Below are 25,196 nucleotides of genomic sequence, written 5' to 3'. Positions count from 1 at the left end.
GTTGTGAATGCTGCTGGGCCCGCATGTTAGACATTTGTATGCAAATATGTATTAGATATACTTGAAAGCAATTTGTTTTCATCTAATTAAATATGTTTCCTGCAATCTTTTTGCTTTATTAATCTGTTTGTATAGACAGTACCAGTGGCAGCATCACCCATTTTAATTATTAGCAATTCATAATAAGAGGGTTTGGTTCGTTTCTTTGGTTCATAAAGGAATACAGATAGTGTACATCACTGAGCACTTTACTTGTTAAAGTACCTTTACAAGCTTGTCACTTCTTCCTAAGGACCCATGGCATGGCCAGGAAGATACCATTGTTCTTGTTTAACAAAGGACAGAGAGGTCACACCTGGTCAAAGGCTAAGCCTACATTTCCACGCCTCATTGCCTGCTTTTCTCCTGTGCTATAGCTTTAGAGGACTGTGGTGACCAGAAGGGCATATTCCTTTTGCAGCTCCTCAGTGTGATCAGCACATGGTGTGCTTTCAGTGCTGCTGCTTTACTACATTTCATTATGCCAATTTGTGGGATTAAGGGGAACAATTGATTTTCTTCCCCTTATATCAAAAAGAAAATCCTTAAAATTAACTCACTGGTTATTACTGAGTGGAAGTACAAGAACTCAGCTCACTGATGAGGTTAAATTTTCACTAGCTATTTTAAGCTCTTCAAAGGAATCTTGGAGGGTCTCTTTTGCTGTCCTATTTGAGATGGGTGTGTTTGTTTCAGGTTACCTTGTAGATTACATTCTTCCTTTTAAGCTGCTAATTTACCTAATAGTACTATTCCAGTTTAGCTAAATTATGTTTTTCCTCTAACATCAGGATAGTTGGTTCGTTTCTACTCACTGAGAAATATATATATATATATATTTTGAAAATACTCAGATAGAAATATAACTTAATTCTTTACTGTTCAGCTTCTATAGAGACTGCACTTCCAGCTCTTGTTGTTCCCATCTTGGAGCCCTGTGGTAATTCGGAGTGTCTGCACATTTTTGTAGATTTGCATTCTGGAATGTTCCAGTTGATGCTTTATGGACTTGGTAAGTTACTAAAAGATACAGTCACTCTGTAAAGAAAAATATTTTTAACCAAAGCAGAATAAAAATTTTTTGCCATTAGGTATTGGGAGGGGTGGTATAAACAGTGTAGAACATACGTGTGAAAGGAATAACTAGCTGATGTTTAGTCCCTGGGGCCCATCTTAACACTACTTTGGATTTTCTTGTAACAGAAGTTAAACTTCCCAATACGAAGTGCATTCATGTTTTTTCTCTTATGTAATAATGTTGATGACTGATCTTTTTTTATATTAACTGTGTTACCACTCATAGTTGGGTAACATGGAGAAGACTGCAAGGAATTGTTCATGGCTAAAGAACAAATTTATGACAGTATAAATATCTCAGATAATTGGGGTACAAAATCCTAGAGAAAAGGATTATTTTCTGGCTTAAACGCAGTAGAAATTGAAGTTTACTTTCTAACGTTTTCTGTTACCAAGTTGGAGTTCGGAAATGATGAAACACTAGGAACTTAAGTGTCTTTTGTGTTGCTAGTAGAACAGTGTTTTTGACTATATATTAGCACGTTTGCCATTTGAAATTACTATTAAGCTAGATATATTGATGAAAATAAAAGGCTTTCTGGTTATATTGTATGGCTATAAAGGTAGCGTTTCCTATGAACTGCTCATAGAAAACTGGCCTCATTACTTTAAATCACATCACATTTATGATGGCTAAATGATAAGCAGCACATTAGGCGGTTGTTGTTGGTTTTTCAGAACTTTTTATTTAACCGTTTTCTTGACGTTTAACATAGTACATATACATAAGGTAAACAAAAAAACTAAACATGTAAAAATGAGAGACGAAGTGAAAAAGTTAACCTGTTGGCAAGCATTGTTTTTAGTGGATGTATGCCTGTCTCAGCTCAAGCTGCCACAACAGTGAACTACAGAGTGGGTGGCTTAAACAACAGAAATTTATTTTCTCACAGTTCTGGAGGTTGGCAGTCTGAGATCGGTTTGCCAGCGTGACCGAGTTATGGTGAGGGCTCTCCTCTTGGCTTACAGTTGTCAGCCTTCTCGCTGTGTCCTCACATGGCAGGAAGAGAGTACTGAGCTCTCTAGTGTCTCTCCTTTATAAAGGCAGTAATCTTAAATGAGGGCCCCACTCTCATGACCTCATTGAAACCTAATTATCTCTCAAAGGCTCCACCTCTAAACATCCTCACAGGAGGAGTTAGGATTTCAACAAATGAATTAGCGGGATGGGGGGGGTAGGATACAATTCATGCCATAGCAGTGCTCTTTTTATTTTTTTCTATACTTTTTCCTTTAATTGAAATCATTTCATATTTTGCTTTTTTGCTCAACATTCTATTATTATTTTTTAGTGTCATTAAAAATTCCAGGTGATGTGTAGCAAACTAATCTTTAGCTGACAGCTCTTGCTTATTTAGCAAGCTAATCTTCAACCAGCAGCTCTTGCTTATGCCAGAGACCATTTGTGTTTAATTAATAAACATTTTCATGGAGTTTTATAGTTTTCATAGTTTTTAAGGTTCTAAGTGTAGTAATACTATGGGTTTTAAATACATACATGTTTAAAATATGAACTAGACTAAGAATTTGGGGAACTAAAATACAGGCAAATAACTAATTCATGTATTTGTTGCTTATTCTTCCTGCAATGTACATTTGCTATTAATTATCCTAACTATAACTCTCTCTAAATGTTAAAGAGGGAAAACAAATTAGGTTAACTTATGCCTAATGATGCTTTTAGCTTTGTTCTTCTCTGACTCAAAAATAACATTACTTTCTGCCTAAAACAACATTTAAATTTTGGGCTACCTAGCTATCTTGTGTAAGCAATTAATTAATGAAGTACTTTATGCTATAGACCAGGCCACACTGGATGACATGGAGAAGTCTGTGAATGATGACATGAAACGGATCATCCCTTGGATTCAACAACTTAAGTAAGCTTATTTATTTAGCTCGAGACTAAAAATGGAAACTTATTTTGACAAGATATATTTTCTTCTCCGTCATTACTCTTGATCAGCCACTATCCTAATGTTAACGACCTGAAACATGAGCACCTTTGGGTACTTAGAATCTAAATTGTCTTGGAATAGGTCCACGATGGCAGTGCTTCATATCAGATTTCCCCTCTAGAGCAAATATAGGTGTGACATTCAACTTTGATTCCTTGCCACATTTTCTCCTGTACAAGCGCTCTTTAGATCACTTACACAATGAATTTTATTGTATACAGTGTTCTTTGCAGTAGAGTCATATTTGTTCTTATCCAGGATAATCTTCATGGTATGAATCTACCTGCTGGCACTTTGTCATCAGAGTAGTCGTTTTTGGCTTCTCTAATACCATCACTCAGTTTGTCTCAAAATCCTTTGAATGCTTCAAGCTGTTAAACCAAATAAAATTGAAAATGGAGCTAGAGACAATTCTCTGAGGTTTCATCACCATCCTGGTACACAAAGGTACCATTATGGCAGCTCTTAACAGATGCTCTTTTTTAATCAATAAAACAAAATTCCAAGGGATAAAATAAATGTCAGAGATTAAAAGCAAACTGGCAGATGACAGGGCAGGGGAGTGGGGATGAGGAGCTAGACTGTTCAGGGGATCTATTGGTTTCTTGAACTTCTGGTCTACTCCTTTTGCCAGTCTGATTTTGTAAATATTTGAGGAATTCGACATGAATAACTTTCATTAACACAGCGTGATTGTTATTTATTTTTTATTATTATTTTTTAAATTTTTTATGGCCCCACCAGTGGCATGTGGAAGTTCCCAGGTCAGGGATTGAATCTGAGCCACAGCTGTGACAATGCCAGGTCCTTTAACCCACTGCGAGGGACCAGAGATTGAACCCATGGCAGCTTCTTTAAAAACTTAAACGTAGGAGTTCCTGTCATGGCTCGGGGTTAACGAACCCAATTAATACCCATGAGGACGTGGGTTCGATCCCTGGCCTCGCTCAGTGGGTTAAGGATCCAGCATTGTCGTGAGCTGTGGTGTAGGTCGCAGACGCGGCTCAGATCTGGCGTTGCTGTGGCTGTGGTGTAGGCCGGCAGCTACAGCTCCGATTCAACCCCTAGCCCTGGAGCCTCCATGTGCAGAGGGCATGGCCCCCAAAAGACTGAAAAAACAAAACAAAACTGAAACATGAATTTACTGTATGATCCAATAATTCCATTCCTAGTGGAATGAAAATGTAAGTCCACACATATACTTGCATGTGGATACGCATAGCGGCATTATTCATAAGAGCCAAGAAGTGGAAACAGTCCAAGTGTCTATCAGCTGACAATGGATAAACAAAATGTGGCCCATCCATACAGTGCAGTGTTAGTCGGGCGATGAAAAGGAAAGAAGGACTGATACATGCTACAACATGGATGAATCCTGAAACAGGATGCTAAGTGAAGTGAATGAAGGCGGTCATGACAGATCACACATTTTATGATTCCATTTATATAAAATGTCCAGAAAAGGACAATCTACACAGCAGAAAGTAGATTCACAGTTGCCTGGGACTGGGGATTAACTGTAAATGAGCATCTCTTTGAGGCAGTGGAAATGTTCTAAGTGTTCTAAAACTAGATTGTGGTTAGGATTGCAAAACTTAGTAAATTTACAAGTCAATGAACTGTATACTTAGAACAGTTGAATTTTACGTTTTTTAAATTTATGCTGTATAAATTATATTTCAATAGTCATCTCAAAAAAAATTAATGTCCCATGATAAACCGGTCATTCACGAAAGATCATATGAGAAGCACTATATTATAAGTGACAACCAGGGGACCTTTCCTATAAATAGTGTGAGTTTAAGTACAGACACACATTGGTAAGTTCAAGGCTTTTGCGACTTTCTGATTTTTTTAGAATTTTTAATGTGACAAGTGAGCTTTTTTCTTGTTTGTCATAACTTGTCTAGCTTGGATTGATGATGATGTTAATCACAGGAGATAATGTATATCTCAACTGTTTCTCTGGTTTTTAAAAAATAACATACAGGAGTTCTCGTCGTGGCTCAGTGGTTAATGAATCCAACGAGGAACCGTGAGGTTGCGAGTTCAGTCCCTGGCCTTGCTCAGTGAGTTAAGGATCCGGCATTGCCGTGAGCTGTGGTGTAGGTTGCAGACGCTGCTCGGATCCCGATTTGCTGTAGGCCGGTGGCCACAGCTCCGATTAGACCCCTAGCCTGGGAACCTCCATATGCCGCGGGAGCGGCCCTAGAAAAGGCAAAAAAAATAAATAAATAAAAATAAATGAAAAAATCAAAATGAAAAAAAAATAAAAATAAAAAATAACATACATAGCGGAGATACCAGTCTCACAAAGGTATGAGACTGGAAGTAGAGATTTAAAAGCAGATTTAGGAGTTCCTGTTGTGGCGCAGTGGAAACGAATCTGACTAGTATCCATGAGGACACAGGTTGGATCCCTGGCCTCTCTCAGCAGGTTAAAGATCCGTCGTTGCCATGAGCTGTGGTGTAGGTCACAGACCTGGCTCAGATCTGGTGTTGCTGTGGCTGTGGTGTAGGCTGGTGGCTACAGTTCTGATTTGACCCATAGCCTGGGAATCTCCATGTGCTGCAGGTGTGGCCCTAAAAAGACAAAAAAAAAAAAAAAAAAGGATATTCGTTTTTCACTGTCATCCACAATGAAGCAGGTATTGATGTATTTTCAAAATTTATTTTCATTCCATAATCAATAGCCAGTTCTAGCAGTTGATCCTGTGAAGTTGTAGTTAAATTTGTTTTTGGTGTAAAAAAACAGTTTCCAGATACATTTTTTTGGGTAATAGTTGACAAAATGCCCTTAACATGTTATATATTAAACATAGTTTTACTGTGCATGACTAGGACACGCTTTGTACCACATGCAGCTCAGCACACAAATGCAACAGGACCCAAGCTGGTCCACACCCTGTTCAGCCTGGTGAGCCTACTGATGATGAACTTGGATTTTGTGGCATTGTTATGTTGCTGTGAAAAGCTTCTAAATTTGTCCTCGTTTTCCAAGTTGTCTCATTGCGAATCAGTGAGTTTGTGTTCACCAATCATTTTATCCCCTTTTCACATATTATATGGTATCCCAGCCTCAAAGATAGAAAAGCAAATGCAGGGAATGAGAGGAATACTGTAGTAGAAGCATCAAAGTGAAATCTGGTGCCTTAAGTGAGAGAGGGGAGCATTTTCTGGCACCTGCTAGGTATATTCATCACTTTATATGTGCAGTATAAAAACTGGGACTCTGTATCTTCAGTGATACCAGGGAAATGAAATACTGTTATGGGTGTTTTTTTGTGTGTGTGTTTTATAGACACTTCAGGCATTTTATAAGGGGTGTTGTGACTAGCTTGTGCTATCTTATAAACAATAGGAAATCTTTCATCTCTTATAATAAACTGACATAGTGTGTCAGCCTTAACGCTGGTTAGTTCTCCTTTATAACGAATCAAAATCATTCATCCCGCAGTTTAAACTTCTTAAGCTAGAACTAGAAGCAACAGTCCAGTACCAAACCAGAGAAACGTTCATCGTGATGTTCATGTGTCCTTTTACTAGTTCAGCTAAATTTCAAATTAATTGGTTTCTTAGTGGGATTTAATAATCTATTTATAAACTGATGGCACATAGTCAATCTGAAAAGTCTGATTTTGTGATGTGGATTCTCTCTTTTAAATTAAGGTTTTGGCTTGGACAACAGCGTTGTAAGCAATCTATAAAACACTTGCCTACAATAAGCAGTGAAACATTGCAGCTGTCCAATTATTCAACCCATCCTATTGGAAACCTCTCTAAGAATAAGCTGTTCATTAAACTTACCCGTCTCCCACAATACTACATTGTAAGTATGCAGAGAGTTGATTTGAGTGATCTAGTTCAATAATTCTCTTAGTATCTTGAATGATTTATTGTTTAGCTTAATTTGCAAATATGTTTTATTGGATATTTGAATTTGGTGTAGTGATTCTCAACCTAGAAGATGGAGGAAGAGATGGTCAGGATGGGGAGAGGGGAAAATCATATCTGTAAGAAATTATGTTATGTTGAGGCAGGGTTGGGAAATACCAGATATGCTCCCATCCCTCACCCTAGGATCTCTCCCCCTGTGAGACCTAGTTTCTGCTTGGAATGAGGCATCTTCCCTATGTAAGGAAGAAGTTTGAAAGCAACTACTGTGAAGGTTTGGAAATGTTTTGGTGTCAGGTAAACTTGTTTGGTTTTAATCAAATGTTAACTTGTATAGTGCTGCCTTTTAGATGTGGCTGCCTGAAGTAGCTTTATTTTCTCATCCTTAATTGAGAAAAAAAATGCATGTGTATATATCCATTTTATTGATTGCATGTACTTTTCAGTATACAGCAAAATCCTTATTCCTTTTTCACTCTTTCTAGATGTTTTCCAGTTAAGTTTCTTTGAGATCTTTGAATTGGTTAAAAATTGCCAGAATTTGAAATATGGACTCATATATTTCATAACTATATTTCCTGCTCGTAGAAATTTTTGTGTACGCCAAGTGAATACTTTTGGCTAAGATTCTATGGTGTTTAAAAAACTTAATTCAGGATTGTTGGTTGAAGGTAATGGGAGTGAATTTTTTTTTAAGGTTTTGAGCTGTACTTTTAAAAGATACTGTTTTAGGAGTTCCCGTCGTGGCGCAGTGGTTAACAAATCCGACTAGGAACCAGGAGGTTGCGGGTTCGGTCCCTGCCCTTGCTCAGTGGGTTAACGATCCGGCGTTGCCGTGAGCTGTGGTGTAGGTTGCAGATGCGGCTCGTATCCCGCGTTGCTGTGGCTCTGGCTCTGGCGTAGGCCGGTGGCTGCAGCTCCGATTGGACCCCTAGCCTGGGAACCTCCATATGCTGCAGGAGCGGCCCAAGAAATAGCTAAAAAAGACAAAAAAATAAAAAAATAAAAAATAAAAAAAATAAAAAAATAAAAGATACTGTTTTAAAAGGTACCCTGTGCAGCCTGGTACGTATTAAGTTAGAGTTACTTTTGTAGATTAGTAAGTATGTCATTGATATAAATTTTACTTTTTTTGTGAATTTTAAAGCACAAGATAGAAGGTGGTGGTTTCAGTTCTCCGTGAGCTCCCTGGTCTGCATGTGAAATGATATGCATAATAATCAAACCTATGAACACACAAAGCCCTTTTTATATTCAGCCACACATAAAATAAATTGGTTGTAATTTATAATTTTCTGACCTTATTTAATATCCAACAAAAAGCCAGGCTTTAAGTTTCAAGTGGCTGCTGGTTTATTATAAAGCAATAATTTGTTTCACATGGTTTAGACCAAAACTGAATGTACATGGCTCTTCATCCTGCATCTTTCTCACTTAAGGATGATACATTCCCAGTAGTGGAAAAAACTACCGTGGACATTAGGAACAGAGGAAAACCCTATTGCCTTTAAATGTCTTTCGGCTCTTTTACTTTTGCCAGCTTTATTGAGATATAATTAACCTGCAGTGAAAATTCAGACTTTCTGGTGTCTGAGATTTAATAAGTGCCTACAGCTTTGTAACCCCCATCTCACCAGGACAGAGCAGGTCCCTCATGCCCCAGAGTTCCCTCATGCTGCCCCTCTGTAATTAAACCCTCCCCCCACTCTCACCCAGTGACCACTGTCTCTAGTTTTGCCTTTGAGTCTAGTTGCTTTCACTCAGCATAATGCCTTTGATTTTCATCTGTATTGTTGTATGTATAATATTTCATTCTTTTTGTTTCTGAGTAGTGTTTCATGGTATGGATGTATCACAGTTTGTTTATCCAGCCTCTCACTGAAAGCCGTCTGGGTCACTTCCAGTTTGGGGCAATTGTGAATAAAGCTGCTCTAAGCATTTGCATATAGATTTTTTTCGTGAACTTCAGTTTCCATTTCTTTTGGATAAGTAACTAAGTGAGATTGTTGGGTCACACACTAAATGTATGTTTAGCTTTGTAAGAAAATGCTTATCCGTTTTTCAAAGTGGCTGGACCCATTTGCATTCCTGCCAGCAATGCATGAGAGTTCTAGTTGCTCTACATGCTTGCCAGCAGTTAGTATTGTGACTTTTTTTTTAATGCTAGCCATTTTGATAGTTGCATAGCGGTGTCTTATCATAGTCTTAATTTATGCTGCTCTGATGGCTGATGATGTGCTTATTTGCCATCCATATATCTTCTTTGGTGAAGTTCCATCTTTCTTTTAATTCTTGCGTTTCCTCAAGCACCACCCTGTTGATGCTTAGGTGTTGGCCAGACAATTTCCTGAAGAGAGTGTGTAGGGAAGAGGGGAAATAGGGAGAAGGGGGAGAGGAAAAGAGACAAAGTGTGTGTTGATCAAGGGCTTTGTTCAGTGGCATTTTCTTCTCTCACTAAAGTATTTAGGGGGCTTTTCCTAAGTTTTCAGTCGACCTGGAAAGCAGTGTGCGGGAACAGTGAATAAGAACATGGGCTCTGGAGCCAGACCTCTAGGATCAAAGCAAGAGTCCATCACTTCTCAGCTCTGAGATCTTGGGCAATTAACCTAACTTTTTTGTGCCTAATTTCTTCATCAGAAAAATGAAGATAAGAATCCTTACTTCATAGAGTTATTAGGAGGAAGAAATGCATTAACATGTGTCAAATACTTAGGACAGTACATGGCACCCAGTGAGCTCTGTATCAGTGTTAACTGTTGTTGACGGTGTTATCCTTATCCTCACAGTGACCATTAATTTCACTTGAAAAATCAGGATTTGTTTTCGTATGCCTCCAAGTGGGAGGCGTTGTCCTTTTTCTCTGCTGTAAGAGTGGAGTTCTTAGGATGTTTCAGTGGTTAAGGGAGACAGCAGGGCAGTTTGAAATAGATACCATTGTGGAAAATCTAGCAGATCTGCTAGATGTAAGCAGAAGATATTTTCAATTTATAAGCTAAGGTATGAATATCAAGAACACCTAATGCTGATGGTCTAAATGTCCCATTTGCTATAGTTTATGGTTGCTTTTACTTTTATCATTGTTCTTTAGTCAGATCTCTTTTTTTTAGAAAACAAATTATGTATTTAACGGCAGTGCTTTTCTTTGAGATCATCACTGATTTGTCCCTTGTCTGAAGAAAAAACTCATCTACATTAGATTTATGATTCTGAGCCCTACTTGATATAAGGAGGAAGATGTCCAACACTTATGAAGTATATTTTTGAGTCTCATTTCTGATTTGGGCCTTTTTAGGTTGTGGAGATGTTGGAGGTTCCCAATAAACCCACTCAGCTGTCATACAAGTACTACTTCATGTCTGTGAATGCTGCAGATCGTGAAGACAGCCCTGTCATGGCCCTCCTGCTGCAGCAGTTCAAAGAAAACATCCAGGAATTAGTTTATCGTACAAAAAATGGGAAACAGCCTAAGACCAGTACCAAGCGCAAGGTATGATCTCATTCAGAAATGAGCACAGCGTTCGTGTGTGTTAACTGCTGTGTTCTTTAACCATTTTTAATATGGGAAAGAATTGGGTATGGTTTTTAAGAGACTGGGCAGCAATAAGCAACTGTCTACATTTTCTTAAAGATGCTTCTCTTTTAATTGATAATTTGCACCATTTTCCGCAAGACAGCTCATTAAATACATAATATTTACTCCTAATCTGTTGTTTAGGTCAGTATTTGCTCAGTAAACATTTGTTGAATGAATTAACATTTGGTTAACCTTGACTTTTGTTATAGTAGTTCAACTGCATTAACTAATTGCATCACATGTACTTTTTTTACCCGCTTGTGTTCTTTACTTAAATTCTAGTTGTCTGATGATCTATGTCCAGTAGAACCCAAGAAAACCAAACGATCAGGAGAAATGTGTGCCTTCAATAAAGTTCTAGCTCACTTCGTCGCTATGTGTGATACAAATATGCCATTTGTAGGACTTCGGTTGGAGGTAACTTGGGGGAACAGCTTTGGGTACTCAGAGTAATTTTTTAAATACCTTGCTAAAGCTACCTGGATTGCATTAGGAGAACTTCATGGTTGTGATCTTGTTTATTTGGGAGGGCTGTGGTTGAAATCACTGCATCTCATGGTATACGTGTAAAATATGACTTAAAGTATTTCATCTTTGTGATTCCAAATTGTGGGCTTTCTTTGTGGAAATAGAAATTAAATTCTTCCCCCTTTTTTTTCAAAGGACAACTTTTGAGACCTGATATCTTCCTTGTATGCCTCTTAGAAGAATCATTATATAAGCCTTTTAGAGATGGTTAGTTGATAACGGAGTGGCTCATTTTTCAGTGGATGAATTTGTACATATTGCTTATAAACTAATAAAATTGGATTCCTTTCTGAGAAGCAGAGCAGAAAGAATATTAAACTAAATTTTTACTTTTTTCTCTTGGAAGACGCAATAGACTTAGGCAGAATTGGTGTCTTTCAAGAATATGCAATTATAATATCCAGCATGATCCCCAAACGTGAAAGTAAAGGGAGGTGACAGAACCCATATTTTTATGTTTCCGAAAAGGGCTTTGGCCAAGGATTGACAGCCCTTAAAAGTAATACACCAAAAGCTTAATTATTTCCCTCTAGTTTAAAGTTTGACTTTGTGTAAGACTCCTTTCCTCCGTAAATTATTGGGAATGAAGAAGAGACCTAGAAATGTGGAAGTGGATTATTTCAGTTGGGCTGAGGATGATAGTCTTGGGAAGACTTGTTGAAAACACTTTGATGCTTTAGAGCAGGGATCAACAATCTTTCTGTAAAGGGCCAGGTAGTAAATTTTTTTAGGCCTTGTGGGTCATATAGTCTCTTATTACAGCTATTCACATCCGCCGTAACAGTGTAAACCAGCCATAGGTGATACTAAACAGAGGAGCGTGGCTCTGTTCCAACAGAGCTTTATTTACAAAACAGGCAGTGGCTAGGGCTTGGCCCATAAGCGGTTGTATGCCAGCCCCTGCCTTACAGGGCTTAAGGGATCTGAAAGCGGAGGATAAGGTGTGAGATCGTGAGGAGCACTGGTAGCCCAGGGACAGGCACCTGAAGTAGGTACTCCTTTCCTCCATGTCCCAGCTCCTAGAACTGTGCACTTGATGGATGTCCTCCTGTCTGGGAACTGGCCACAGCTCCTAAACTACAGCATCTATGCTTCCTTTCGACTTGACTATGTTCTTGGGCTTTTTCTTCATGCTGTGTGATTGATTATACGAATGTCATTCAGTTACTCCCTTGCAGCGGGAAGGGCGGCTCCAGGGCCCAGTGGCCTGTCTGCTCTCTTCCCTGCTACCCACAGGCTAGCAATCACAAAGGCTTGTGTGCCCACATAGACACATGGCCTCTCTGTCCCCCTTCTCTGTGCTCCTGTACCTGTTGCACACATAGGCCATGCAACATTCTGTAGTTCTCTGTTGAACTCAACCAAGCTCTAAAAAGTTTAAATTACTTTTCCTTCTCTCGATGAAAAAGACATGTTAGAGGCAAAAGCCAGCACTTTTTTCTGCTTAATTCATACTGAGATGTGAATAATTAAATCTAATCTTACCAGGAATGCTTATATTTGTAATCCAGAGAGCAGAGGCAGTGTTTTGTGAGCCCGCCCAAGCGTTGTTTTCTTTTGAATCTGAAACTCTGCTGCCTATTTGGTCAGCAGCTATTTTTCTAAACCTCTGCTCTTCCCAGGACCAAAGAACAGGGCTCTGTCAAATACCTTAGGGCTGCCTTAAATCCTTTCTGGAACAAGGTGGATATAAAGAATTAGGCTGGCAGAGAAGATCTGGGAATATCTGCTGACTGCAAGCATTTCTTTGCTAGATCAGATGACTTCCTGGTATTCTCAAGTAACCTGTCGTTCCACTGATAGGGTCTCAGACACTACCCCTGCATGCCTTTTTTTAAAAGCTCATTTTCTAAACCCAGCAGTTGGGAAAGATAACTCACTGGGTAAATGCATAAATTGGAAATCTTTTCTTCTTGGGTTTCACAGAGGAAATAGTTTAATGGTTAAAAATAAAAATATTAAAAAAATACATTTCATGTAAAATATTGTTCATGATTAAAAATGAAATGTGGCTATGACTCAAACTTTGTTTCGAACAGACGTAATTGAATCACACAAGAAAATTGGTCTTATTTTACAGTTGCATTGTGTGGGACCACCAGAATTGATTCTGGATTACTTGCGGCTTTGCTGCAAAAATTAGATCAACCTCCCAAATTCTGAAGATTTGCCACCTGTGGGGGTGTTTTTTAACTGGAAGCTCTGGCTCATCTTTGCATTTTGCTGGACTTAATATAGTTTGCTGGGAAATCTGATGATGGAGGACAGTGCTTATGCCTGATATGTTGCACTTTGTGACAGAGGGACCCTAGAATAGAAGCCACGAAAATAGTTGTAGTAGTACTTAGGAAAGGTAGTTTCCTTTGTAAAATTGGTGGTCTGATATAACTGTACTTTTCTCTTTCCAGTTGTCCAATCTGGAGATTCCCCATCAAGGAGTGCAAATGGAAGGTGATGGCTTCAGCCACGCAATCCGCTTATTGAAGTAAGTCCCTGTCATGTGTCTCACTTGGTGCCACACACTGCCACCGCACTGCCAGTGCTCCTCCTCTCCTTTGTTGAGTCAGCGTAAAGCAGAGTTCAGAACCTGCAGATGCCATGGATTTCTGCATGGAATTACTACAGTCCAGGGGAGGAGTCTTTCGCCTGCCGAGTGGAGATCCAGCACCACTTGGTCTTTTAGGATGTATTTCCTCTGGGTTCCCTTATTCATTCAGCAGATGTTTACCAAGTGTGAGTAGGCTTGAATTCTGGTAGGGCCCTTCAGGACGCTGTGGGTTCACAGAGCAGGGGATCTGGGCTAGTTTAAAGGTCAGGAAAGGTATCCCTGAGGAAGTACCAATTGCGTCTTAGACTGAAGGAGAGGTGAGAATTAGCCAGAGGAAAGGGAGCTAGGGTGGGAGTGGGTGCCCCTCAGCAGAAGGGATAACTGCTGAAATGAGGGCTCAGAGGGAAGTGAAAGCTCAGTATCCTAGAATTGAAAGAAGTCAGGCATGGCAGGAGTTGGGAGAGATGAGCCTGGAGATGTAAGGGGGGAGGGGTCAGATCCTAGAGGGCTTTCGTAAGTATCCTTAAGGAATTTAGACATTATCCAAATGGTAGTAAGAAGCCATAAGATGATTTTAAGCAGAAACTGACATCCTTAAATAGGTGGGGTTTTTTATTTGGTTGGTTAGTTTTTTATTTGGCTGGTTAGTTTTTTAATGACCACACCCATGGCATATGGAAGTTCCCGTACCAGGGATTGAATCTGAGCTGCAGTTTTAAGCCTACACCACAGCAGTGGCAATGTCAGATCCTTTAACCCACTGCACCAGGCCGGGGATCAGAGCTGCACCTCCGCAGTGACCGGAGCCCCTGCAGTCAGATTCTTAACCCACCGCACCACAGTGGGAACACCTAGATAGGTGTTCTTTGAAAGCTCATCCTGATAGCAATATGGAGAATAAATGGGAGGGGAACAAGACTGAAGTAGCGAAACCAGTTGCTGAAATGGTTCACACCAGAGTTATAGGTAGCTTGGACCAGAGAAAGTCCATAAGGACTTAGGGATGCAATCTTCAAGCGTTGGCAATGAGACTGATGTTGACGGTGAGGAAGAAGAGAAGGTGGCAAAGATGACTCTTAGTTTTATCTGGGGCAAATGATGGGTGACTGTGATGTTTAAAGGGGCTTTGCTAAGTTTGAGATGCCTAGACATCCCTTTGGGCAGGCAGAGGTGTGTCTCAAGCACAGGTGACAGATCTGGGCGGGAGAAGTAGATGAGTCATTACCAAGGTAATTGAACTGGGATGCTAGCTTAGATTACCAGGAAAGAATACACGGAGGGGGATGGGCAGAGGGCTTGGTTCTAAATGGGTAGAGGACAAGGGACCAAAGGATGCCCAGAGGGAAAACTATGCAGCATGTGTGCTTTATAAGGTGTCCAGGGTGGACTTGCAGAGCCAGAATGCCTTTTCAGAGTTCAACCTTTTTGGTGCACAAAAGCAGTTTTCTTTCTTTCTTTCTTTTCTTTTTTCTTTTTTTTTTTTTTTTTTTTGGCACTTGTATTGTTTCTTAAGTGTTGCTTAATAATATAAATCATAGAAGCACTTTTTATTTATTGAATTCCTCTGTCTTCCAAGACATGGCAGTTTGGAACTTGAGCTGGCAGGGCTTTAATTTTTGTTACTTGGGGCTCAGTTTGCCCTGTGGAAGGTGGGGAGGGCCAGTAGATAGTGTGTACTCCACCCATGTGTCATGGTGCTCACTTTAGATAAAGAATTGAAGAACTAGAATAGCTGCCCTGCCTGGCCAATTAATGTCATCTCTACAAAAGGGTTTTCCAGGAGAGAGCTGCTCTTACAATGGAAATCAAAAGGAAAGTGTAATGCTTTTAATTTATTCGCCTTCGTTTTGTGTGTGTGTGTGTGTGTGTGTCTTTTTAGGGCCGCACCTACGGCATGTGGAGGTTCCCAGGCTAGGGGTCTAATAAGAGCTGTAGCCCCTGGCCTGCATCATAGCCACAGCAATGCCAGATCCAAGCCGCTTCTGCAACGTATACCACAGTTCACAGCAATGCCAGATCCTTAACCCACTGAGCGAGGCCAGGGATTGAACCCACAGGCTCATGGTTCCTAGTCAGATTCGTTTCCACTGCACCATGACGGGAACTCCTGCCTTTGTTTTTTTAGGGTCGCACCCACGCCATATGGTGGAAGTTCCCCAGGCTAGGGGTTGAATTAGAGCTATAGCTACAAGCCTACACCACAGCCACAGCAATAGCAACTCGAGATCTGAGCCGTGTCTGCAACCTACACCACAGGTCACGGCAATGCCGGATCCTTAACCCACTGAGTGAGGCCAGAATCAAACCTGCATCCTCATGGATACTAGTCAGATTAGTTTCCACTGAGCCATGATGGGAACTCCCTGCCTTTGTTTTTGAATTGCTTCTGCCTAAAATACAAGTTTTTTTCCTTTTCACTCTTCTTGACAACTGCAGATAGATGATGATAACATTTGTGTTCTGTTCTCTCAGTTATGTTTTTCATGTTTTGCAAGAATCTTAAAATATCTTTCAGCATGTTTACAAAAGAAATTTTATTTTATTTATTTATTTATTTATTTTTGTCTTTTTGCCTTTTCTAGGGCCACTCCCGAGGCACATGGAGGTTCCCAGGCTAGGGGTCGAATCGGAGCTGTAGCCACCGGCCTACGCCAGAGCCACAGCAGGATCTGAGCCACGTCTGCAACCTACACCCCAGCTCACGGCAACGCCGGATCCTTAACCCACTGAGCAAGGCCAGGGATCGAACCTGCAACCTCATGGTTCCTAGTCAGATTCGTTAACCACTATGCCACGACGGGAACTCCTACAAAAGAAATTTTAATCCTCGTTCTTCTTGAACTCAAGAGGAATCATAGTAGTCTTTATCTGGGAAAATATTAAGCTTCATTTTTAAAATTTATATTTATATTTAATTTATATTTTTTCAGCTTCATTTTATAATACTCTTAAAGAAAGTTTTTACTATATCCTGGAAGATATGTTTGTCTGGTACATGCTGTCCATTACTGGGGGTGTTTTCTTCATAGAAGTGAAGAAGGAAAAAATGATAAATGTCTAAATATGATTTTATTAGATTAAAGCCTGGCATGCATCTAATTAGTATGTAACTGCTCTAATACATTTAATCTTCATAAACTCTTAAGCTTTTAGTCCTAGATATATTCATACTAAATGGGAGTATGAGTTGATATCTTAAAGCTTTAAAATGGAGCAGCACATTTTTCTCCTCTTTGCTAAAAGTATGTTCTGTTTTTGTTCAACTTAGCTCCTTGAAAATCTGTTGAGCAGGCCTTCTTGCTGTATCTCTGAAAATTTCATGATAAACACCTTAGAGTGCTCTGGTTCATGGACCTGTTGCCTCATGCAGGTTCAAAAGAGTCTTGATCCCATAGCACAAATGACACCGTCTCAAGAGCAGCACACTCACAGTGCAAGCTTTCCGCCTTTCTGGAACTAACACTGCTGCAGTGGGCGGTGGTGCTGGTCCTTCTAGCCATACCCACAAGGTTTTTTCATCTCCATGGTGTCTTTGCCTCCAGTAGCTTATGCAAAATGCACAGGCACAGCTCTTTTTCCTACAGGTTGTATGGCTCGGCTTATGTCAGTTATGTGACTCAGTCTTCTGCATATGCATGTGCGACCTCTATCAAACCTGCTCCACTTTCCTAGTAGGCGCCCCTGCGCTACTTTTGCTAGAGCTTTCAGTGTTCCTCCCCATTTTTGCCCCACAGGGACATAACGTGGTTACTGGTGTTCATAAAATCCCTCAGAATGAAACTGACACACAGCACGTGATGACCGAGAAGGAGCAGTGCTGACACACATCTGCCCTAGAAGACCAAAGCCTACTTCTAAATTTGTTCAGTACTCAGAATTACAGGAGAAAACTCAGTCAGGAGTAGCTGTTTAGATCAAAAAGCTTTTTTGAATTGGTAGAAATTTTCAGATACAGTAAATCCACTGTCCAGGAAACATCTTTCTTGGTTCTTAATTTTCAGCAAATATAATAGTGTTTTGCGGTATTTTGAGTCTGTAATGATTTTGTCAGGTTTCCTCTTGGGGGAACCTGGTTCCTCCCCACACATACGTGCTCATGCCAATTATATCTGTATCACAGATGAAGAAAGAGACATAGAATGCATCTTCAGGGTTGTGTTGACCCTGAGAACATAAATTAAGAAGAGTCCTACTCTTACCTTAGTTCTTACTTGAAAACATGCTGGCTTCTGTAATCATTTTCTAACCAGGTGGAGTTCATGAAACACCTATTTTATGTGAAGGAAAGATAATGTACTGCATTTATATTTTCTTTTTCTTTTTTTTTTTTTTTTTTTGTCTTTTTGCCTTTTCTAGGGCCCCTCCCTCGGCATATGGAGGTTCCCAGGCTAGGGGTCTAATCAGAGCTGTAGCCACCAGTCTACGCCACAGCCACAGCCATGCAGGGTCCAAGCCGCGTCTGCGACCTACACCACACACAGCACATGTCAATGCCAGATCCTTAACCCACTGATTGAGGGGTCACACACGCAACCTCATGGTTCCTAATCAGATTTGTTAACCACTGAGCCATGACAGGAACTCCTGCATTTATATTTTCAACATCAAGATTTAAAAATCTATCTGAGGGAGTTCCCTGGTGGCTCAGCGGACTACGAATCTGGTGTTGTCACTGCTGTGGCATGGGTTCCTGGCCTGGGAACTTCCATATTCCGTGGGCATGGCCAAAAAAAATCGATCCAAATTGGCTGCTTTATAACTTGCTTGGGTTAGGGTTATGTTTTGAAGGGTAGAGGCAGACAAAAGTCCTTAGTATACTTGAAGTTGAACGTATTTGTGCAGTGTGCAATTTCTGTAATAACTACCCCAAATAACGTTAGACAAAATCTTTATGGCAGTGAGTGGTAACAAGTATGTAGTGTGAAAGATTAACTTTAAAAAAATTAAAAACCTGTATATTTAAGATGAGCTGTGGTAGAATTTTTGAGAAAATTTCAGTACTACATTAATTTTTTTTTAAGGGCCACAGCCCTGGTATATGGAAGTTCCCAGGCTAGGGGTCAAATTGGAGCTGCTACTTGCCATAGCAACACCAAATCCAAGCCACATCTGCAGCTTATACCACAGCTCACAGCAATGCCTGAGCGAGGCCACGGATCAGCTGCATCCTCATGGATACTAGTTGGGTCCTTGACCTGCTGAGCCACAACGGGAACTCTGTTACTACATTAATTCTATTTTCATGCAACTTTTATAGCTTTCTTTCCCCCTACAGATTTTTTTAAACCATTTTCAAGCTCTGTCTCTTCTTTGCTCTCTTATATTGTTTATTCTAGGTCAGCGGTTCTCAACCTTAGGGCACTTTTCCCCACCAGGCAACATTTAGCAATATTTGGAGATATTTTTGGTTATCATTAAGTGAGAAGAGGGGATGGGAGATGCTACTGGTATCTGGTAGGTAGAGACCAGAGCTGCACAGGGCAGGCAGCACCCCACAACAAAGAATTATCTAGCCCCAAATATCAGTATTGCCCACTGAGAAACCCCATTCAAGGTGTTATATTCTAAATAAGAGGGCTGAACCAAAGTTTTTTGCCTTAGATTTTGATAATCATTATACTGAATCTGTTAATGAATTCACCTTTCCTATGAGTTAAGGGATAATGTGTAATTAAATAGTATATTATCTCACTATTTCACCTGTTACTGAAAAAAAAACAGCTAAAATATATTACCTCATAGTGTTTTATGACAAATAAGAGTTCATAAAGTGCAAGAGAAACACAGGTGGGTATTTTATGAACCAAAGCTTGTGTATATGGTGTATATAAGGGACAATATGTGTGTTAAATGGGTCGATACATGCAAAGCTCCATCACGGTGAGTCGCCCTCCAGAGGAGGATGGGAAGGGAGGGGGGCGGGGTAATGAACCTGAAATTTTGTCAGGGCATTTGATGATCAAGACTTGGTTTTACTGCAAGGAGAAGCTAATGTGTATTTTGTATATACATAGAAAGCTTGTTTTATATATACATAAAGCTTGTTCTGTCATGTTCTAACATCAGTGACCCATAAGATAATTCTGTCCATTTTATAGTTGGGAAACTGAGATTCGGAGAGGTTCAGGGTGGCTGAATCAGAATTAGAATGTAGGGCCCTGACTCCAAAGCCCTTGTTCTTTCCACTGTATCACTCTGCCTTCAAAGAGTGGTTTTACAAGTATTTTGTTCCCCTTAGCTTTTTCTTGAGGATGTTCAAGGTATATTTCCTAGAAAACCAGTATCTTTGATTTTCCTTCTGAAGAATTGTGGTCTTTTCTAGTAATGAGACTAAAAATGAAAGTAAATCTCACTGTTCAAATGAGAGTCCTAATCTAGGTTGATAAGAAGGAAAGTGGGTTAAATGCTTTTAGTTGCTGTTTATTGATATGAATTGCTTCCTTCTCTTGCAGAAGATGCCTAGTAGTAGTTTGAACCAAAGGTCTAATATGATACCCTGCCTGTCATTGAGTAGCTTGTGCTTTTGTCTTGCTGTGTTGTGAAGTACACATCATATGCTGTCTTTCATCACCAGAATTCCTCCCTGTAAGGGTGTAAATGAGGAAACCCAAAAGGCTCTGGACCGCTCTCTTCTCGATTGCACTTTCCGATTACAAGGTCGAAATAACCGCACGTGGGTGGCAGAGTTAGTGTTTGCAAATTGTCCACTTAATGGCACTTCTACCAGGGAGCAAGGTGAGATGCTTCACACACTTTGTCTTGGCATATTTCTGGATTTTTTTTTTTTAGCATTGATTACTATTAATCTTCTCTTTTAATCCTGTAGGACCATCCCGGCATGTTTATCTAACATATGAAAACCTGTTGTCTGAACCCGTTGGTGGTAGAAAAGTAGTTGAAATGTTCCTCAATGACTGGAATAGCATTGCACGATTATATGAGTGTGTGTTGGAATTTGCACGTTCTCTACCAGGTACAAGTGATATTCTTCCTTCTGGGGAAAAAAAAAAGCATTCCCCCCCCCCACACACACACTCTCCCCCGCTGCCACCATTTTTAACTGAGGAAGTAAAACATGCACATTGTAAAAAATTTTTTTTTCATAAGTGTATCTAATGAAAAATAAGTTTTGGAGTTCTCTTGTGACGCAGCAGGTTAAGGATCTGGCATTGTCACTGCCTTGGCTTGGGTCACTGCTCTGGCAGGGGTTCAGTCCCTGGCCCAGGAATTTCCACATGCCTAGACATGGCCAAAAAAAAAAAAAAAAAAAGAAAGAGGAGTTCCCATTGTGATTCAGCAGGTTAAGGACCCGACATTGTGTCTGTGAGGATATGGGTTTCATCCTGGCCTCGCTCAGTGGGTTTTGGATCCAGCGTTGCTGTGGCTGTGGTGTAGGCCGGCAGCTACAGCTCTGATTCGACCCCTAGCCTGAGAACCTCCATATGCTGCAGGTGCAGCCCTAAAAAGACAAAAAAGGGGAGTTCCTGTCGTGGCGCAGTGGTTGGCGAGTCCGACTGGGAACCATGAGGTTGCGGTTCGGTCCCTGCCCTTGCTCGGTGGGTTGGAGATCCGGCGTTGCCGTGGGCTGTGGTGTGGGTTGTGGACACGGCTGGGATCCCGCGTTGCTGTGGCTCTGGCGTAGGCCGGTGGCTGCAGCTCCAATTCGGCCCCTAGCCTGGGAATCTCCGTGTGCCGCGGGAGCTGCCCAAGAAATAGCAACAACAACAAAAGACAAAAGACAAAAAAAAAAAAAAAGACAAAAAAGGAAAAAAAGAAAAGTAAGTTTCCCTTTTACCTTAGACTTCAGTTTCCTTCCCTGAGAGATAACCGTTGTTATGACTCTTACGTATTTAGAAATTTTTACACACCAGTGTACCAGACTATAATAATAGTACTTGAGAATTCATTATGTGCCATACAGTTTAATAAACAGTTTGCTTATATTAACTCATTCATTCCTCACAGTCACCCTATGAGGTAGGTAATTTATCATTCCTTATTTCACAAGTGAAAAAAAGTCACAGAGACTTCAGAGATTTCCGGAGTTCACATAGCTAGCAAAGGAGGGAGCTGGAATTGGAACCCCTGACCACTGTGCTTCAGTACGCCTCTACCCCTACCCTGGGCCCATTGTCAAAATGGAAGGGTTTGGTTTGGTTTGGTTTTTTTGGTTTTGTTTGTTTTGGCTGCACCTGCAGCATGTTGAAATCTCTGGGCCAGGGATCAAACCTGTGCTACAATTGCAACCTGCACCACAGCTGTGGCAATGTCAGATCCTTTACTCTCTGTGTCACATGGGAACTCCTTGACATGGAAATTTAAGCCTACTATCTATTTATGCTGTTGCTATCGTTTTTTCCTCTCTTTGTTTCTTTCTTTCACTAAGTTATAAAGAGAGAGACCTTCCTGTCTAGGCATATAATATTGCCAAGATGCCCTCTTTTTCAAATGTTTTTAAAATTCGTATGTATAATCTTAAACTCCTTTTCGGGTTTGTTTGTTTTTTTCTGTTTAGACATACCCACTCATCTAAACATTTTCTCAGAAGTTCGTGTTTATAATTACCGAAAACTTATCTTGTGTTACGGAACCACCAAGGGAAGCTCAGTAAGTCTGTGAATTAATTGAAACTGAAATTCCTCTCATAAATATTTTTAAGAATTCAAAAATTATGAAAACATTTTTGAAGTAATTGAGGGTTCAAGTAAAAATTAGGGATAAAATGGCAACTGTTAAATGCTTTGTAGATATAAATATAGTATTCTGGAATGCTAAACTCTTTAAAATTGTAACTAGAAATTATACCCTCTCTGGGTATATTCTTGAAGAATTGGACAGGATAATGTACTTTTGGTGGTTGTATTTTTTTTTCTTCACTGATTTAAAATCTGCTTAGCAGCATGATTACTGTATCACATAAAATTCCATGTGAATGGTCCTGAACAATATGGAATAGCTGTGCTTTTAGTCACGTGATTATTAACATCGTTTGATGCTGTCTTAATCTTGAAGGTATTCCCCGTCATCTGTAGTTTTCCTTATTTTTTTTTCCTTATCCCATATGCAAAGTCCTAGAAATTTAATATATAAAATCAGCCAGGTGGCTTCTTCTGGACTCTTCCACAGGAGTAATATCAGAAATTACTTACTTGAGTGTTTTAAAACCTGTTAACGGAAGGTGGCGTCTGTGCTGAGGCTGGCTTCCTTTCCCTTTAAGATGGCATTCACCTCGAGGGTGACTCTTCTTCCGTTCAAGAGAAAATTGAAAAATAAGAAACTGATGATTTTCAGATGAAGTTTAATCAAAATTTTTTTCTTGAGCACCTTCTCTTTCTGTTTTATTTAGTAGAAGTGGGCTGTTTAACACACACATGTTCAGCGAATGTACTGGTCCTTAGTGACATCACACATCTGGAGTTTATAGAGTCCAGTCTCATGAGCTGCTCTCAGAACAGCCCTCATTTACACCTTTGGCATTTTGCCTTACTGTGTAAACATTATTTTTTCTTCTACTTGATTGTGTACCTTTGTCAGTTTCTGAAACATGTCATCTCTTTTATTCAGATTAGTATCCAGTGGAATTCCATACATCAGAAATTTCACATTTCTTTGGGAACTGTTGGCCCAAACTCAGGATGCAGTAACTGTCACAATACCATTCTCCATCAGCTTCAAGAAATGTTCAACAAAACACCAAATGTGGTTCAGTTGTTACAGGTAAGTTTATTTTCTGTTCAACAAGAAGACTCAGTGTTAGTGTCTCCTGTAAAACCCCTTAAAAAGTCATGTGGTCTTAACTTGTCTTGAATGATGAAAGTTTTTATGGATTGTGCCAGAGGGGCATTATCTCATTTGTGACGATTATACCTAGAAAATTCTGAGGTTTCAGCCATCGTACAGAAACCGGCTGCTCTTACTGCCTCTGTTCCTTGTAGGTACTGTTTGATACTCAGGCTCCATTGAATGCCATCAACAAACTGCCCACTGTGCCGATGCTGGGCTTGACCCAGAGAACTAACACTGCCTACCAGTGCTTCTCCATCCTGCCACAGTCGTCCACCCACATCAGACTGGCCTTCAGGAACATGTATTGCATTGACATATACTGCCGGAGTCGAGGTGTTGTGGCAATTCGGGATGGCGCCTACAGTCTTTTTGATAACAGCAAGTTAGTTGAAGGTTTTTATCCTGCACCAGGACTCAAGGTAACAGACTTGGGTGTTACAGCATTACTAAACCTAAAGAGGATCTCTAAAACAATTCCTTTGGGGGGAAATAATGGGGAAAAGCAGCAAATTCCTGTTTAAATTCAATAAGTAGCTGTGTTAATTCATCATCTCTGCAACTTCATTCTGATGGAGCTCGAAATTCTGGTAAAGTGCTGTGCCTGTGGTGAATGAAATGCTAAACTGTCCTCTCTTTTATTTCCTTGCCATGTAATGAGTAGGGTGGAAGATACTGAAGAGAGTCCTATTTGCTATTTGGAGCTTCATGGAACTTTTAAAGTAGGCTTTATCATTGAATGTTGAGAAGCTTCGATCATCAGTTCAACTATGACACTTTTTTAAAATGTAGGGTCCTGGGCCACAACCCTGGGAGGTTTGGGTATGACAGCTCAGCTGTATGTTCTTATAGTTTAGAGTCAAATAGTTCCAAATGGCTGGTTTTGAAAATTAGTCTCACTCTTGTCATTTTCCTGCTCTGTTTTCAACTCTCATATAGCTCATTCTCTTGGCCTTTACATCCTTAGCTCTAAATAGCATCCTTTCATTGCTATTTGTTGACCTCTCAGCTTAGTTGAGGGCATTATCTGATTCTCACAATGGAAGATGAGGATTGAGTTCTTTTTTAATTCTTTCTTATATGCCCTTTCCCCTTTTCAGGCTGCTTCCAGAACCCGTGTGCCTTCTTCCTTTCTTCTAACGTTGTGATACCGTTAGGTAACAATTTCAATTAGATAATTTTTCAGTGTTCACATTATGATGAATATATCTCCCAAGCTTACTATGATTACTTTTCCTTTCTTGCTCAACATTTTATTTTCCTGGGAATTATTAATTAACTTTTTTTTTCTTAGCTCCTCTGTACCTAGCACTAACTCAAGCCTTAAAGTCTCTCTCATACACGTAACTTTCCCTTTGGTATTTTCACACATCATATACTTGACCAGTTTCCATCTGGAAGAAATCTCTTCCACAGTCCTCTGAGCTCCAGTCTGGAATGGTAATGTTGGAGACCTTTTGTCCAATTTTGATTTGGGAATCTGCAGACAGATGGTGAAGCGGGAGATTCCTTCACTTCTCTCTTGTGTTGCATGCTCTGTGGCTTGGCCCCCACATTTTGCTCCTGGTTTACTTCGTTGTTTTGGTGGAAGACTTTCCCCGTCGCTTCCCGGGAGAAGATACATGGGAGTTAATTTGAGACCTTATAGGTCTGAAAGCATCTTTAGTTTACAGCTAGGTGTAGAATTCTAGTTTGCTATTGTTTTCTGCAAGAATTTTGAAGGCGTTGCTCCATCGTCCCCCCGTCTTCCACTGTGACTATTGTGACATTTAATCCTATTCCAGTTCTTGAACCT

The 25,196-nt window shown here is 40.1% G+C and overlaps 1 protein-coding gene across 2 annotated transcripts in view; it reads left to right on the top strand.

Moving 5' to 3' along the window:
- The window catches only part of MED14 (mediator complex subunit 14), a 70,781-nt gene that overhangs the window by 22,934 nt on the left and 22,651 nt on the right, over positions 1-25,196 (top strand). For both annotated transcript variants that reach the window (XM_021080844.1, XM_003135025.5), the window contains exons 11-21: positions 926-1,051; positions 2,918-2,996; positions 6,744-6,903; positions 10,261-10,455; positions 10,825-10,959; positions 13,479-13,555; positions 20,193-20,353; positions 20,445-20,591; positions 22,134-22,225; positions 23,183-23,335; positions 23,554-23,823. In XM_021080844.1, the coding sequence (XP_020936503.1) occupies positions 926-1,051; positions 2,918-2,996; positions 6,744-6,903; positions 10,261-10,455; positions 10,825-10,959; positions 13,479-13,555; positions 20,193-20,353; positions 20,445-20,591; positions 22,134-22,225; positions 23,183-23,335; positions 23,554-23,823 (1,595 nt within the window). The remainder of the gene's footprint in view (positions 1-925; positions 1,052-2,917; positions 2,997-6,743; positions 6,904-10,260; positions 10,456-10,824; positions 10,960-13,478; positions 13,556-20,192; positions 20,354-20,444; positions 20,592-22,133; positions 22,226-23,182; positions 23,336-23,553; positions 23,824-25,196) is intronic.

The sequence above is a fragment of the Sus scrofa genome, chromosome X, assembly GCF_000003025.6.
Source record: "Sus scrofa isolate TJ Tabasco breed Duroc chromosome X, Sscrofa11.1, whole genome shotgun sequence".
In the NCBI taxonomy this organism is placed as follows: domain Eukaryota; kingdom Metazoa; phylum Chordata; class Mammalia; order Artiodactyla; family Suidae; genus Sus; species Sus scrofa.
Note: the sequence above shows the minus strand (reverse complement) of the source record. Positions and strands in the feature narration are given on the sequence as shown.